The sequence below is a fragment of the Dendrobates tinctorius genome, unplaced genomic scaffold (assembly GCF_039654945.1).
Source record: "Dendrobates tinctorius isolate UK_male_01 unplaced genomic scaffold, ASM3965494v1 ptg000314l, whole genome shotgun sequence".
Classification (NCBI taxonomy): Eukaryota; Metazoa; Chordata; class Amphibia; order Anura; family Dendrobatidae; genus Dendrobates; species Dendrobates tinctorius.
In genome coordinates, this window is record NW_027361981.1 from 1,183,224 (window position 1) to 1,198,853 (window position 15,630).

The following is a 15,630-nucleotide window of genomic DNA, read 5'->3' on the forward strand; positions in this document are numbered from 1 at the left end:
CGGATTTGCACCGGACCCCCCCCGGAATGGGCGACTGGCTAGCGGTGGGGGCAGCAGGGCTAGCGGTACCTGTGTGGGGGGTCCCTGGAGCACCATGGAGCCACTGCTGCTGCAGAGGCAGGGGAGCAGAAAGCCCTGTCTCTGCTGTGCCACGTCTGCCTGCACCCTCCCCCGGCCCCAGCAGGATCCCACAGCTGGGCTGGGGTCCCTGGTGCAGAATGTTGTCTGTACTCCGACCCTACCTGCGGCGTCTCAACCTAATGCCCCCTGCGGGGGATTAGGGAGGGTGCGTCTGTCACCGTCAGGGGGTCTTCATCCTTGCCTCAACCTCAACCCAGACCCTGAAGGGGGTTGGGGAAGGAGGGGGGGGTCTCAACTTCGGACCAGTACCCGAGGGACTGGGGAAGGAGCGACATGGGGAACCGCCATCTCCACTTCAACTGGGCACCCCTAAAAAGGGGGCCAAGGAAGGAGCCATGCCGGGAGTCTCGCTGGAGACCCACTTTTCTTCATCTGTTCCAACGAAAGGAAAAAAAGAAAAAAAGGTGTGCCTCCTTGCGACACTAAGCAAAAACTGGAGAAGGCTGACGCCGTCCAGGGGTGTATACTGCAGAGGAGGAGCCAAAGTTAATCTTTTTCAGATTATGCATAGTGTCGCCTCCTAGTGGACAGCAGCATAACACCCATGGTTCTGTGTCCCCCAATGAGGCGAGAGTAATGACCGATAGCCTTCTATAGTGATCTCTATTTGAAAAAGATATGAATAGAGGGTCTCAAAAGTATTATCATGAAAAAACCCTAAAGACAAAATACTTTATTAATAAAAGAACCAAAAATTGGTTCACACCACAAAGTGAACAAACCAAATAACAAAAAATAAGTGTCTAAAAACCAGGTAACAATACAGGGGGTGTCACTACGAGTCACTGATGAATACTATCACTCGTGCCCAACTGGCCGCGGAGGTTGGCACCCTAGGGGGGGAAAGTTGTGGGGCCCCCCGCTCAACGATGGCTCTCCCTGGGCACCCTGATACACCCTGCAGCCACTAGGGAGCCCTCTAGCCGATGACTAAAGGGACCCCTAACACTATACATAAGTGATCCTATGATAAGGAAGACCCTAGACCCCACACACATAAAAACACGAATAGGAACACAAATGCAGAATAATGGCGTAACTTGTTTTGATAAATAGAATCCCTTTTCAGACTGACAATATACATTAATGGTTGTACACCACACAGATCAGCAATCCATTAGGAAAGAGTTATTTCTGACCATCAAATAATATTCAAAGATTCATAGGCTGACTCCTCATAATTCCCATCCAACATCAATAAAACAGGGAATTACTATTGGATCAATCTTAGACATGATGCCCTTAGACCCATATCAAGATCAGTCTCAACATAGCGATACATTCAGGATTAGCGCATACAATACATGTATGACAAATATGGTCAGATAGAAATAACATGGATACTCATCATTTCATCCGCCAACTGCCAGTCAATGATTGCGCCTTTTATAGTGATCTCCAGCCATTTTATGAGAAAAATAAAGGAGCTATAATCTCATCTACATCTACTACTATTTATCATTTTATTTAGGTCCTTTTGGTCCATGCAGATTTACACATACATACATTTTCTCATTACAACACTGCTGATGGATTACCTTCCAGTATAGTTATGTTCCAAATATTTTAACCCTGCTGTTCATGTAAAATAGTTCAATTCAGTTCTCAACATTTCATATTGTAAATGAACATATTCTCTTTTTTTACGTGTGTTCCCTGATCTAATTTCAGTGAAATGCTGACCTGAAAGAGTACAAATAAATTCTGTCTGAAAATTGTGTTTGCTTTAAGGCCCCGTCACACTAAGCGACTTACCAGCGATCCCGACACCGATATCAAGGTGTCAGGATCGCTAGTAAGTCGCTATGTGATCGCTGGTGAGTTGTCACACAGACAGCTTCACCAGCGATCAGCACAGCGATGCCGAGCGCACGGCATCGCTTGCCATCGCTGTAAATAGAATCAAAATAAAAAATATTGTTATTCTCACCTTCCGACATCGCGTTCAGCCATCCTGCCTCTCTCCACGCTCCGGTCCCAGTGATCCTTTGCACGAATGACCGCGAGATGTCATGGTCTCGCGGGAGCGCGAAGGATCATTGGGACCGGAGCATGGAGAGAGGCAGGATGGCTGAACGGGACTTCGGAAGGTGAGAATAACTATATTTTTTTATTATTTTTTACAGCTGATCGCTGGTCTCCTGCCTGTCACACACAGCGATGCGTGCTGGCCAGCGGGAGACCAGCGACCAAAGAAATGTCCAGAGGTTTCTTCCAGCGATCAGCGATACCGGCAGGGGGGCCGCTCGCTGATCGCTGTCACACACAGCGATCTCGCTGGTGAGATCGCTGTTACGTCACAAAAGTTGTGACTCAGCTACCCGTCTCACTAAGCAATCTCGGTAGCGAGATCGCTGCTGAGTCACAACTTTTGTGACGTAACAGCGATCTCACCAGCGAGATCGCTGTGTGTGACAGCGATCAGCGAGCGGCCCCCCTGCCGGTATCGCTGATCGCTGCAAGAAATCTCTGGACATTTCTTTGGTCGCTGGTCTCCCGCTGGCCAGCACACATCGCTGTGTGTGACAGGTGGGAGATCAGCGATCAGGTGTAAAAAATAATAAAAAAAATAGTTATTCTCACCTTCCGATGTCCCGTTCAGCCATCCCGCCTCTCTCCACGCTCCGGTCCCAGTGATCCTTTGCACGAATGACCGCGAGACTTTGTTATCCCGCGAGACCGTGACATCTCGCGGTCATTCATGCAAAGGATCACTGGGACCGGAGCGTGGAGAGAGGCCGGAAGACTGCGCGGGACATCGGATGGTGAGAATAACTATATTTTTTATTTTGATACTATTTTTTTCAGCGATGGCCAGCGATGCCGGGCGCTCGGCATCGCTGTGCTGATCGCTGGTGAAGCTGTCTGTGTGACAGCTCACCAGCGATCACATAGCAACTTACTAGCGATCCTGACACCTTGATATCGGTGTCGGGATCGCTGGTAATTCGCTTAGTGAGACGGGGCCTTTACTGTGAGCTCTTATCCTAAAGGGTGGGGGTGTTTTATTTTATCTTATCAGTAGACAATTGCCATAGTAGTCTATCCAGTTTCATTTTCAGTCCAGCTGGAGAGTGCAAAGAGGACATATGCAGACATCAGAGTTCTGAAGGATCATCGTTACACGTATGTAGCAGATAAACTAATTTTTTTATTGTCAAAGTATGCAATTCTTTTGATTAGATGGTATAGTGTAAAGCAGCAATTGATAGAATGAGTGCATGCTTATATGGATGGTCTTGTTTGCGACGCTCCAGCATCACAATCGCAGTGGATTTCTCAATGTGTGATGGGGCCCTAATTGTGATTATTGTTCTAAAACTGGTAATAGTTTGTTCTCTCATTGTATTATTGTTTATGTATATATTTTATTTTTTCATTCCAGAGTGTTGCCTCTTTGCATACAGTTGGATAAATAATTATTTTTGTATGTGCAAATATGCAATATGCATAAATATTCCAATAAAGCCATGTTAAATGTTTTGACACAAAAACATAAAAAGTTTCTCTTTCCATTTTTCATTTGTTTATAAACAACCAGGTTTACATACAATATAATACTGCAAAACTTATTCAATTAAAACTTAAATTAGCTAAAAATCAAGACTTTATTAGGTCCGGTCAAAATTGACCGGAACATAACAAGTGTATAGTGGTAACGAACAGAATAGCAGGGTTAAATATGCGGAAAAAAGATTTCGGATATCACTTACAGTTGTGGCCAAAAGTATTGACACCCCTGCAATTCTGTCAGATAATACTCAGTTTCTTCATGAAAATGATTGCAAACACAAATTCTTTGGTATTATTATCTTCATTTAATTTGTCTTAAATAAAAAAACACAAAAGAGAATGAAGCAAAAAGCAAAACATTGATCATTTCACACAAAACTCCAAAAATGGGCCAGACAAAAGTATTGGCACCCTCAGCCTAATACTTGGTTGCACAACCTTTAGCCAAAATAGCTGCGACCAACCGCTTCCGGTAACCATCAATGAGTTTCTTACAATGCTCTGCTGGAATTTTAGACCATTCTTCTTTGGCAAACTGCTCCAGGTCCCTGATGTTTGAAGGGTGCCTTCTCCAAACTGCCATTTTTAGATCTCTCCACAGGTGTTCTATGTTATTCAGGTCTGGACTCATTGCTGGCCACCTTAGAAGTCTCCAGTGCTTTCTCTCAAACCATTTTCTAGTGCTTTTTGAAGTGTGTTTTGGGTCATTGTCCTGCTGGAAGACCCATGACCTCTGAGGGAGACCCAGCATTCTCACACTGGGCCCTATATTATGCTGCAAAATTTGTTGGTAGTCTTCAGACTTCATAATGCCATGCACACGGTCAAGCAGTCCAGTGCCAAAGGCAGCAAAGCAACCCCAAAACATCAGGGAACCTCCGCCATGTTTGACTGTAGGGACCGTGTTCTTTTCTTTGAATTCCTCTTTTTTCTCCTGTAAACTCTATGTTGATGCCTTTGCCCAAAAAGCTCTACTTTTGTCTCATCTGACCAGAGAACATTCTTTCAAAACGTTTTAGGCTTTTTCAGGTAAGTTTTGGCAAAGTCCAGGTTGGCTTTTTTATGTCTCGGTACGGTAAGAAGTGGGGTCTTCCTGGGTCTCCTACCATACAGTCCCTTTTCATTCAGACGCCGACGGATAGTACGGGTTGACACTGTTGTACCCTCGGACTGCAGGGCAGCTTGAACTTGTTTGGATGTTAGTCGAGGTTCTTTATCCAACATCCGCACAATCTTGCGTTGAAATCTCTTGTCAATTTTTCTTTTCCGTCCATATCTAGGGAGGTTAGCCACAATGCCATGGGCTTTAAACTTCTTGATGACACTGCGCACGGTAGACACAGGAACATTCAGGTCTTTGGAGATGGACTTGTAGCCTTGAGATTGCTCATGCTTCCTCACAATTTGGTTTCTCAAGTCCTCAGACAGTTCTTTGGTCTTCTTTCTTTTCTCCATGCTCAATGTGGTACACACAAGGACACAGGACAGAGGTTGAGTCAACTTTAATCCATGTCAACTGGCTGCAAGTGTGATTTAGTTATTGCCAACACCTGTTAGGTGCCACAGGTAAGTTACAGGTGCTGTTAATTACACAAATTAGAGAAGCATCACATGATTTTTCGAACAGTGCCAATACTTTTGTCCACCCTCTTTTTTATGTTTGGTGTGGAATTATATCCAATTTGGCTTTAGGACAATTCTTTTGTGTTTTTTCATTTAAGACAAATTAAATGAAGATAATAATACCAAAGAATTTGTGTTTGCAATCATTTTCAGGAAGATACTGAGTATTATCTGACAAAATTGCAGGGGTATCATTACTTTTGGCCGCAACTGTATCTGCACTTTAAGACATAGTTTTTTTTATGATCAATTCTCCTTACAGTTGCACAAAAGCACCTTGCACTTTACTTTTATTGTAATTTGCTTGGATTATCATTCACAATATTGTTATTATATATTACACAGATCATTTTATAACACTGCTGATATTTTTGTAGGAAAATTATTAACCCCTTACCTACAATTGACGTAATATTCCTAATTACCATGGACGGAATATTACGTCATCGCGATCAGCGGCGCCCACGTGGTGAGCGCCGCTGATCGCGGCCGAGTGTCAGCTAATTATCATAGCTGACACCCGGCACAATGTGTCAGGGGCGGTCACGGACCGCCCCCGACACGTTAACCCCTTGCACACCGCGATCAAACACGATCGCGGTGTACCGGGGGTTAAAGGGAAGCATCGGCAGGGAGGGGGCTCCCTCCTTGCTTCCCTGAGCCCCCGACGGCAGCGCAATGTGCAGCGCTGCTGCGGGGGGCTCCTTTCCTGCAGGTCCCCGGATCCAATATGGCGACGGGGACCTTCGGGGGCCTGCAGGAAGCTGGCTTCCTCAGTGCCTGCAAAGCGCAGGAATGAGGAAGCCTGTGCAGTGCCTGTGACAGATCGCTGATCTGTCACAGTGATCTGTGATGTGACAGATCAGCGATCTGTCACAGGACAGTGATGTCCCCCCTGGGCCATTGTAATAAAGTAAAAAAAAAAAAATTAAAAAAAAGTGTAAAAATAATTTTGAAAAAAAAAAAATCGCCAAATAAATTAAAAAAAAAAAAATATTCCCCAAAAGATTCATTTTTTGGAAATAAAAAAATAAAAAAAAAAACAATAAAAGTACACATATTTGGTATCGCCGCGTCCGTAACGACCCGCCCTATAAAACTGTCCCAATAGTTAACCCCTTAAGCGAACCCCTTAAAAAATAAAAATAAAAAACCAAGCAAAAAAATAATGATTTATTATCATACCGCCGAACAAAAAGTGCAATAACGCGCGATCAAAAAGACGCATATAAATATCCATGGGACCGCTGAAAACGTCATCTTGTCCCGCAAAAAACGAGCCACCATACAGCATCATCAGCGAAAAAATAAAAAAGTTATAGCTCGCAGAATAAAGTGATGCAAAAATAATTATTTTTTATATAAAATTGTTTTCATTGCATAAAAGTGCCAAAACATAAAAAAACGACCTAAATGAGGTATCGCTGTAACCATACTGACCCGAAGAATAAAACCGCCTTATAAATTTTACCGCACCCGGAAAGGCGTAAACGCACCACCCAAAAGAAATTCATGAAACGCTGGTTTTTGTAAATTCTGCGTCCCAAAAAACGAAATAAAAAGCGATCAAAAAATGTCACATGCCCGAACATGATACCAATAAAAGCGTCAACTCTTCCCGCAAAAAATAAGACCTCACATGACTCGGTGGGTCAAAATACGGAAAAATTATAGCTCTCAATATGTGGTGATGCAAAAACTATTTTTACAATAAAAAGCGTCTTTTAGCGTGCGACAGCCGCCAAACATAAAAACCGCCATAAATAGTAAGTCAAACCCCCCGTTATCACCCCCTCAGTTAGGGAAAAATAATAAAATAAAAAGAATATGTATTTATTTCCATTTTCCCATTAGGGTTAGGGCTAGGGTTAGGGCTAGAATTGGGGGTTTCCACTATTTGCGCACATCAGGTGCTCTCCAAACGCAACATGGCGTCTGATCTCAATTCCAGCCAATTCTGCGTTGAAAAAGTCAAATGGTGCTCCTTCCCCTTCCAAGCGCTGCCATGCGCCCAAACAGTGTTTTAACCCCATATGAGGGGGATCAGCCTACTCAGGAAAATTTGCAAAACAACTTTTGGGGTCCTATTTCTCCTGTTGCCCTTAGGAAAATAAAAATTTTGGGGCAAAAATATCATTTTTGTGGAAAAAAATTTTTTTGTTATTTTCACGCCTGGGCGTTATAAACTTCTGTGAAGCACTTGGGGGTTCAAAGTTCTCACCACATATCTAGATAAGTTCCTTGGGGGGTCTAGATTCCAAAATGGTGTCATTTGTGGGGGGTTTCCACTGTTTTGGTACATCAGGGGCTTTCCAAACGCGACATGGTGTCCTATCTCAATTCGAGCCAAAAAAGTCAAATGGCGCTGCTTGCCTTCCGAGCTCTGCCATGTGCCCAAATAGTCATTTACACCCACATATGGGGTATCAGCGTACTCAGGACAAATTGCACAATAACTTTTAGGGTCCTGTTACCCTTGGGAAAATAAAAATTGGGGGTGAAAAGATCATGTTTGTGGAAAAAATATGATTTTTTAATTGTACCGCTGTACATTATAAACTTCTGTGAAGCCCTTGTGGGTTCAAAGTTCTCACCACATATCTAGATAAGTTCCTTGGGGGGTCTAGTTTCCAAAATGGGGTCACTTGTGGGGGGTTTCCACTGTTTAGGTACATCAGGGGCTCTCCAAACGCGACATAGCGTCCGATCATTCCAGCCAATTTTGCATTGAAAAAGTCAAACGGCGCTCCTTCCCTTCTGAGCTCTGCCATGCGCCGAAACAGTGGTTCCCCCCCACATATCAGGCATCAGCGTGCTCAGGACAAATTGCACAATCATTTTTGCAGTCCAATTTCTCCTGTTACACTTGGTAAAATAAAAAAAATGAACCTGAAGTAATTTTTTTTGTGAAAAAAGTTAAATGTTAATTTTTTTTAAATATTCAAAAAATTCCTGTGACGCACCTGAAGGGTTAATAAACTCCTTGAATGTGGTTTTAAGCACCTTAAGGGGTGCAGTTTTTAGAATGGTGTCCCTTTTGGGTATTTTCTATCATATAGACCCCTCAAAGTGGCTTCAAATGTGATGTGGTCCGTAAAAATAAAATGGTGTTGCAAAAATGAGAGATCGCTGGTCAACTTTTAACCCTTATATCTTACTAACAAATAAAAATTTTGGTTCCAAAATTGTGCTGATGTAAAGTAGACATGTGGCAAATGTTACTTATTAACTTTTTTGTGTGCCATATCTCTGTGATTTAAGGGCATAAAAATTCAAAGTTGGAAAATTGCGGAATTTTCAAAATTTTCGCCAAATTTCCGTTTTTCTCACAAATAAAAGCAAGTTATATGAATTAAATTTTACCACTAATATGAAGTACAATATGTCACGAGAAAACGTCAGAATCACCGGGATCCATGGAAGCGTTTCAGAGTTATTACCTCATAAAGGGACAGTGGTCAGAATTGTAAAAATTGGCCCTTGGTAGTGAAGGGGTTAATATTTATATTTACATAGTAATTTTAGTGAGGATGCGTTTGTATGACTGCCCATTTGAATAAAACCTGGTCATCCGACAGACATTCCCCACTATATTCACTTGGTTCACATAGAATATTTTTTAAGATTTACACTTTGTGTCACTGTTTCTTTGTATATAATCTTGAAATAATTAGTTAATTTTCTTGATTATGCTAATCGGTGTATTAATGTATTATCTATGAAAAGTATGTCTTATATATGCTAACTATCTGTCTTTACTACGTTGCAGATAAACCTTGATCATGTTACCATGTTAAACATAGGATATTCCCGTCCAGGACCATTATAATATGTTCTTGTTATTTAATAAGGCATAGAAATGCCCAGTAATATCTGCGGGGACGGCGGTGTTGGAGGATAAATGCGACGCTTTTGTGTTAACCTGTACTGTGATTAGCAAAAGTGACGCTACCTTGTATCCAGGAAATGACATTTCGGAACTTGTCCCTTTGGTCACATGATAGCGCGACAGGATTGACGGAAGGGATGGGGCACCATTTCCTGCCGGAGAGCCCACGTGACCAAATCGTCTGGGTAATGGCGGTAACGTTTGTATCGCGGCAGTCCACGGCAGGAGAATTAAGTAGGGTTATGGGAGACACCTGAGTAAAGTATAAGCCTATTGGCAACATAAATATTCATCTGGCCAGCACCAAACCACCCCTGGATGAAGCATTTCCAGCGAAACGCACGTCAGATGTGGTGGGTCCCCGGTTATTGTCCTCAGGTAATTATACCTCCTTTGGTCCTTGATTTACGTAATAGGCTTGTTTGGCTCTGCTGCAGTCTTATATCTATATTATATTACATGTATTTCTGAAACTTCGCTGTCAAGTGACTAGTAGAATGCATTGTATACATCAGGGTATTGTGTATATCGGACTAATGCTGCACTTATACTGAAAATATTTACCTACATGTGCACAATGTGGTAATTACCATTTAGTGTCTATATTTGCAGACATTAGCTGCTATTTTGGAGGTTTATAAATTGTTAGGACTCCTACATTTTCCCGGGTGTAGCCACCCTTCAGTTTCTGTACCTGTGGTAATTTGTCTGACTTTTTACATATCCTCTTATATGAAATTATAATAAAATTACTTATTAAACTAGTTAAAGCAGTTTCTTTTTTGGAGTTTTTGTTGATGAGTTGCTTTATGGTCAATTTTATGTAGGATAATTTTGGTGTCTTCTTTGTATTCTATTAACTTACGTGGCAATATTAAGTCTGCTGTTTAATTTCTAACTTTTGACTATGATCATGTGATCGCCAACACAGTACACTGGAGTACTATACTATACCATAATACAGAAGTGCATTGTAAAGTTAGGAATACCACCATGGCAGATGCTGAAGCCTTCAGAAGGCAATGGCTGCTATTACAACTCATGATCACGTAGCTTGAGGTGGAGGGTTAGGATTGGGGGTGGGGGGCCTTAGGTGTAAATAGGCTCAAAACAGATAGCTAGCGGTCATTATAGATACTTCTTAAATGCAGCCAATAGTGGCATTTAAGAGGTTAAAGTGATGTGATCTGAGTTACGTTATGGTCGCATCAGTGCTTATACATACACTGGTGGTCTTTCTGTGTCCTCCATTGAAGCGATAAGAGAAATACAAAATTATATTTTGTGATTCAAAATTACTTACGATCGAATCTGTGGCAAATCTGTTTCTATTTTATGCCCTGTGTTGCGAAATATCTGGATGGCTGCTTCTGCTACTTTGTCATCATCCATACGAAGGCACTGTAGGAAAGACTCGTACGTCTCTGCTGAGTGGAAAGCAGTTGGATGTGTAAAGGACAGTACCTATAAGTAACCACACGAGTCCATTAATTTAGTTAATGTTTTACAATTGGCGCAACATTAACACTAGAAGTAGCATCAGTGGCTAATCCATTACTAGAGACACATGCAAAACTCAAAATCCACAAAAATAACAACAAAAAAATCAGGTTATCATTGGCCACATATTACATTCTACCACAACTAGCTATGTAAGGCTAGGTTCACATAGCGTTATGGCAGTCCGTTTAATGGTTTGCGTTACAAACCGACATTAACGCGATCTAACGCATCCGTTAAGCTAGCTTCACACTAGCGTTTTGGGCCGCCGCTAAGCCCCGCCCCCTCCGGTCATCTCCGCCTAGTATCGCAAATGGCTGCATGCGATCTGGACACCCTATCTTTAGCATAGGGTGCGCAGACCATGTGCTGACCGTGCGCTAGTAGAATTTTGCGTATGCTGCGCCCTTTTGACGGTGCTCCGAGCGCACCAAAATGCAACATGGCGCGTTCGGCGCACACCGGCGCACCGTCAAAAGGGCGCAGCGCACGCAAAATTCTACCAGTGCACGGTCTGTGCACCCTATGCTAAAGATAGGGTGTGCAGATCAAAAGCAGCCGTGTGCGATACTAGGCAGAGATGACCGGAGGGGGCGGGGCTTAGCGGTGGCCATGCACTGCGGCCCAAAACGCTTGTGTGAAGCTAGCCTTAACGCTGCCATAATGTAGCACATCGCTAACGCATATCATAATCGGCATGCGTTAGCGATGTGCCGTCATGCTGCGACAGACCCTCAGACGCTAGTGCGATCGCATAACGTGAGCAGAATAAAGAGTAGCGTTAGCGCAGTACGTTTAACGCATGCGCTGAACGGACTGCAATAACACAATGTGAACCATGCCTAAGAAATAAGCAGGTGCTAAAGGGAGGAGTATATGCAGTGATCAAAAACAACACTTCCATGTATTCGCATACTCGAGTTAAAAAAAAAAAAAAAAATACCTTAAGCAGTTCCAGTCCTGCTCGAATTGCAGAATCGGGACTCACACCTTCCTCTTCATCATCTACAGTACCTTCAATGGATTTGTTCATCAACTTTACTAAAGCACTGGAATAGAAAATGAGCTGCAAATCTTTAAAAAGAGACTTTTGCTCCATTTTAGAGGGTCCTGTTGATTTATCGGTCTCGCTAAAACTGGACTACTAGGTGCTGCAGAAGCAATACAAACTTATCTGTTACAATTACTGAGCTGATCTAAATGGTAAATCCAATAGTACGACAAACAAACAAGTTATAAATACCTGATCGCTTCTGAATCTATATGCACAGGAGCTATTCTTTCCAGGAGAAATTTTACCATTTCCAAAAATGGATTAGTTGGTTGCTTAGGGTTAGCTAATTTTCTGGCAATTTCTCGCTTTAACAAAAACAAAAAAAGAAGATTAGCCACTAAAATAACTTACTGTATTTTTCGTTTTGTAAGACGCACTTTTTTCCCCCAAACTTGGGGGTAAAATGAAGGTGCGTCTTACAAAGCGTACATGACTTACCGGTACTGGCCGGTGCTGCGGGTGTCGGGTGGGTGTCCGGTACTCTGCCGACATTTTTGCAACAGGAAAGAGCCCCGACACTTCCACTGTTCCCTGGTGCAGTGGACTGGACTCCGGGAATATGGCCGCCGCCAGGGGAGGCGCATGCCCAGATGGTGATCTCGGGACCAAGATCTCGAGAGATGAGATCTGAAATCAGAGCCCCGGGCAAGCGCCGGACACCCACGCAGCACCGCTGGGCACCGGAGACACCCGCAGCATCGGCCAGAAACCGCCAGGCACCCGGCAGCAGCACCGGACATCACAGCAGCAGCATAACACCCCTGCAGCACTGCGCCGCACATCGGAGCCCCCCCCCCATCCCTGCCTGCATCATCACCCCACTCCTGCCTCCTCCAGCTGCGACCCTGCTTCACCACAGCCACCACCCCCGATAAGCAATAAGATGCATGGATTATAAGAAGCACCACCATTTTATTAAAAAATATTTTTTTCTTTTTTTTCTCCTCAAAATTTGGGATGCGTCTTATAATCCGTAGCGTCTTATAATCCGAAAAATATGGGTATTCAGTTTTGACGAGTTCACAAATCTCAAGAAAAAAGCACTGGTTTCTTAGCAGGCCAGATGTAGGCCACTATAATAGGATACTGTTGTGATTTATGTTATGTTATTCTAGCCAGAAAACGGATGTGAATGAGTCCAAATCACTAGCATCTGAAAGCAGCCTTAGGCCACTTTCAGATGAACATGTTGCGGCGGGTCATGAACTACATCCATATGATTAAAACTGAAGCCGGACATGAACTTACTATTTCAATACAGACGTTAAAACAATCTCCCCATTATGTTCAACAGAAACTGTACTTTTGTGAGTTATGTACTAAGCATTTAAAAAATTATTCCCAAAAAAGCAAGTGATCCCTTGCGTTGAGAAACATGTGATGGTGTCTCCGCAGCTTCTGTTTTGCATGTTTTACATATTTCCCATAAGGGATGGGGGCAGTGCTCTAGAATCACTGCGCTGAGAAACACGTGATGGTGTCTCCGCAGTGTTGGATGTTGATCTCCATGAGGTCAATCATCCTCATTTTTCACAGTCTTCTACTAGGCATTGCTCCTACTAGCCAGTTTCCTACTCCACACTGATGAGGGGCAAATACCCCGAAACAGCTGTCTGTGGATGGATACCATGTTTTGGCATAGGTGGTTTCCTTCATTGGAGACTGCCCTTCCCGTGGTTGTTCCTTCCCGGTGAAAGACCTGGCTAGTCATTGCTTGCGTTGAGAAACATGTGATGGTGTCTCCGCAGCTTCTGTTTTGCATGTTTTACATATTTCCCATAAGGGATGGGGGCAGTGCTCTAGAATCACTGCGTTGAGAAACATGTGATGGTGTCTCCGCAGTGTTGGATGTTGATCTCCATGAGGTCAATCATCCTCATTTTTCACAGTCTTCTACTAGGCATTGCTCCTACTAGCCAGTTTCCTACTCCACACTGATGAGGGGCAAATACCCCGAAACAGCTGTCTGTGGATGGATACCATGTTTTGGCATAGGTGGTTTCCTTCATTGGAGACTGCCCTTCCCGTGGTTGTTCCTTCCCGGTGAAAGACTTGGCTAGTCATTGCTTGCATTGAGAAACATGTGATGGTGTCTCCGCAGCTTCTGTTTTGCTTATAATCCGTAGCGTCTTATAATCCGAAAAATATGGGTATTCAGTTTTGACGAGTTCACAAATCTTAAGAAAAAAGCACTTGTCTCTTAGCAGGCCAGATGAAGGCCACTATAATAGGATACTGTTGTGATTTATGTTATTCTAGCCAGAAAACGGATGTGAATGTGTCCACATCACTAGCATCTGAAAGCAGCCTTAGGCCAGTTTCAGATGAACATGTTGCGGCGGGTCATGAACTACATCCATATGATTAAAACTGAAGCCGGACATGAACTTACTATTTCAATACAGACGTTAAAACAATCTCCCCATTATGTTCAACAGAAACTGTACTTTTGTGAGTTATGTACTAAGCATTTAAAAAATTATTCCCAAAAAAGCAAGTGATCCCTTATCCGTCAGACACACAGTGCTCTGTTTTCTCCGGCAGTCCCATAGACAATGAATGAAGCGGATGTCAATAATATTCAAGACAGGGAAGCAGAACCCCATTTTCAGAAACGCTGGGGGTCCCAGATATCAGACCCTTAACAAATCAAAGTTATTGACTAGCTATTTTTTAATAACCCTTTAAACTTAATTTCTAAAATGAAAAAAAAAAAAAACAATCTCCGCTTTCTTACCACACACACATCAGCCTGTTTACATGAGCACGTTGGGCTTATAAGCAACTCCAGTTGAGACCGAAGCTTCTCATCATCACCCAAAACCTGATTGAACTTTTTGACAAAATCTTGTGCTTTTCCAGGATCAGGTAAATTTTCTAGAAAAAAGAAAACAAATTAATACGTAATCTGAATCTCAAGACACGTAGCGAAACATTCTTAGAAATTAACAGAAAAAGGGAATACAAGCTGTAGATAAAAAACTGGAAATTTGATTAAACTTTGCAATTGGAATCCAAAACTGAACCTTCTGTAGAGGACACTGACTAGGCGAGAATTACTCACTTGCTATTGTCATTAGTTTTCCGAACATGGCTGTATTGTTTGCTTCTGACTGAAAATAGAAATAAGAGAACAAGCATAAAGTACAATTATACTATAAAATGTGACTAAAACACACTAGTCATGCAAGGTAGTCAGAGTTGAGCGAATTTTTAATATTCGTTTCGGATTGCAATTGCTGGCGAATATTGTATGTGCAATATTTGCTGAACACAGCCGAACGCCATTCTAGTCAATGGGAGAAGAAATGAGTGAATATGTTCGGACGGAAACAACTGTCAAATAAATTCAGCACAAAACGGGTACCAATATGGCAGAATATGGCAATTCAGATTCAACGATCAATTTCAAACATATTTGCTCAACTCTAGTAGACAGCCGCAGCCAATTGCATCTTCTAGTACGCATGACACTTGTAATAGAAGCACCTGTTTAGAAACAAAAAATCACAAGGCATGTCATAAAACAAACTTACTGTTTGCAGCTTGTGCAAGTCTAATAACTCCCGGACGTGGCTCCTTAGCATATTCTGACATTTCCACATTTCATTTAGTGCCCTGTAAATTTAAAAAAAAAACAAAAAAAACATTAAAGGATCTGTCATCATTTACCTTTTAAATATTTGTCTAGACTCATAGAAACGATTAACAAAAAGTTTCAATAAGTTACAAGGGTTTAGTGGGAGTCCGTCCCGAGACCCCACTGATTGTTCAAAACCCCACAGTGTAATGTGCAGTGAACGCATGATCTGCACGCAGAGAGCAGCGCACGGACTTAAAGGTCACTGTGGGTCCAGCTACCACACTGCACAGAGCAATCGCTGGATACACTTACTTTTGACCTGCAGCT

At 42.7% G+C, this 15,630-nt stretch overlaps 1 protein-coding gene across 11 annotated transcripts in view; it reads right to left on the reverse strand.

The window, feature by feature from the left end:
* PDS5A (PDS5 cohesin associated factor A) overlaps positions 1-15,630 on the reverse strand; it is a 219,225-nt gene that overhangs the window by 88,966 nt on the left and 114,629 nt on the right. For all 11 annotated transcript variants that reach the window (XR_012227056.1, XR_012227057.1, XM_073561102.1 and 8 more), the window contains exons 14-19: positions 15,257-15,338; positions 14,785-14,833; positions 14,458-14,597; positions 11,910-12,025; positions 11,610-11,715; positions 10,470-10,630 (exon numbers count right to left, since the gene is read on the reverse strand). Coding sequence is in view for 9 of the 11 variants with exons in the window: in XM_073561102.1 (XP_073417203.1) it covers positions 10,470-10,630; positions 11,610-11,715; positions 11,910-12,025; positions 14,458-14,597; positions 14,785-14,833; positions 15,257-15,338 (654 nt within the window). In the remaining 2 variants the exon portion in view is untranslated. The remainder of the gene's footprint in view (positions 1-10,469; positions 10,631-11,609; positions 11,716-11,909; positions 12,026-14,457; positions 14,598-14,784; positions 14,834-15,256; positions 15,339-15,630) is intronic.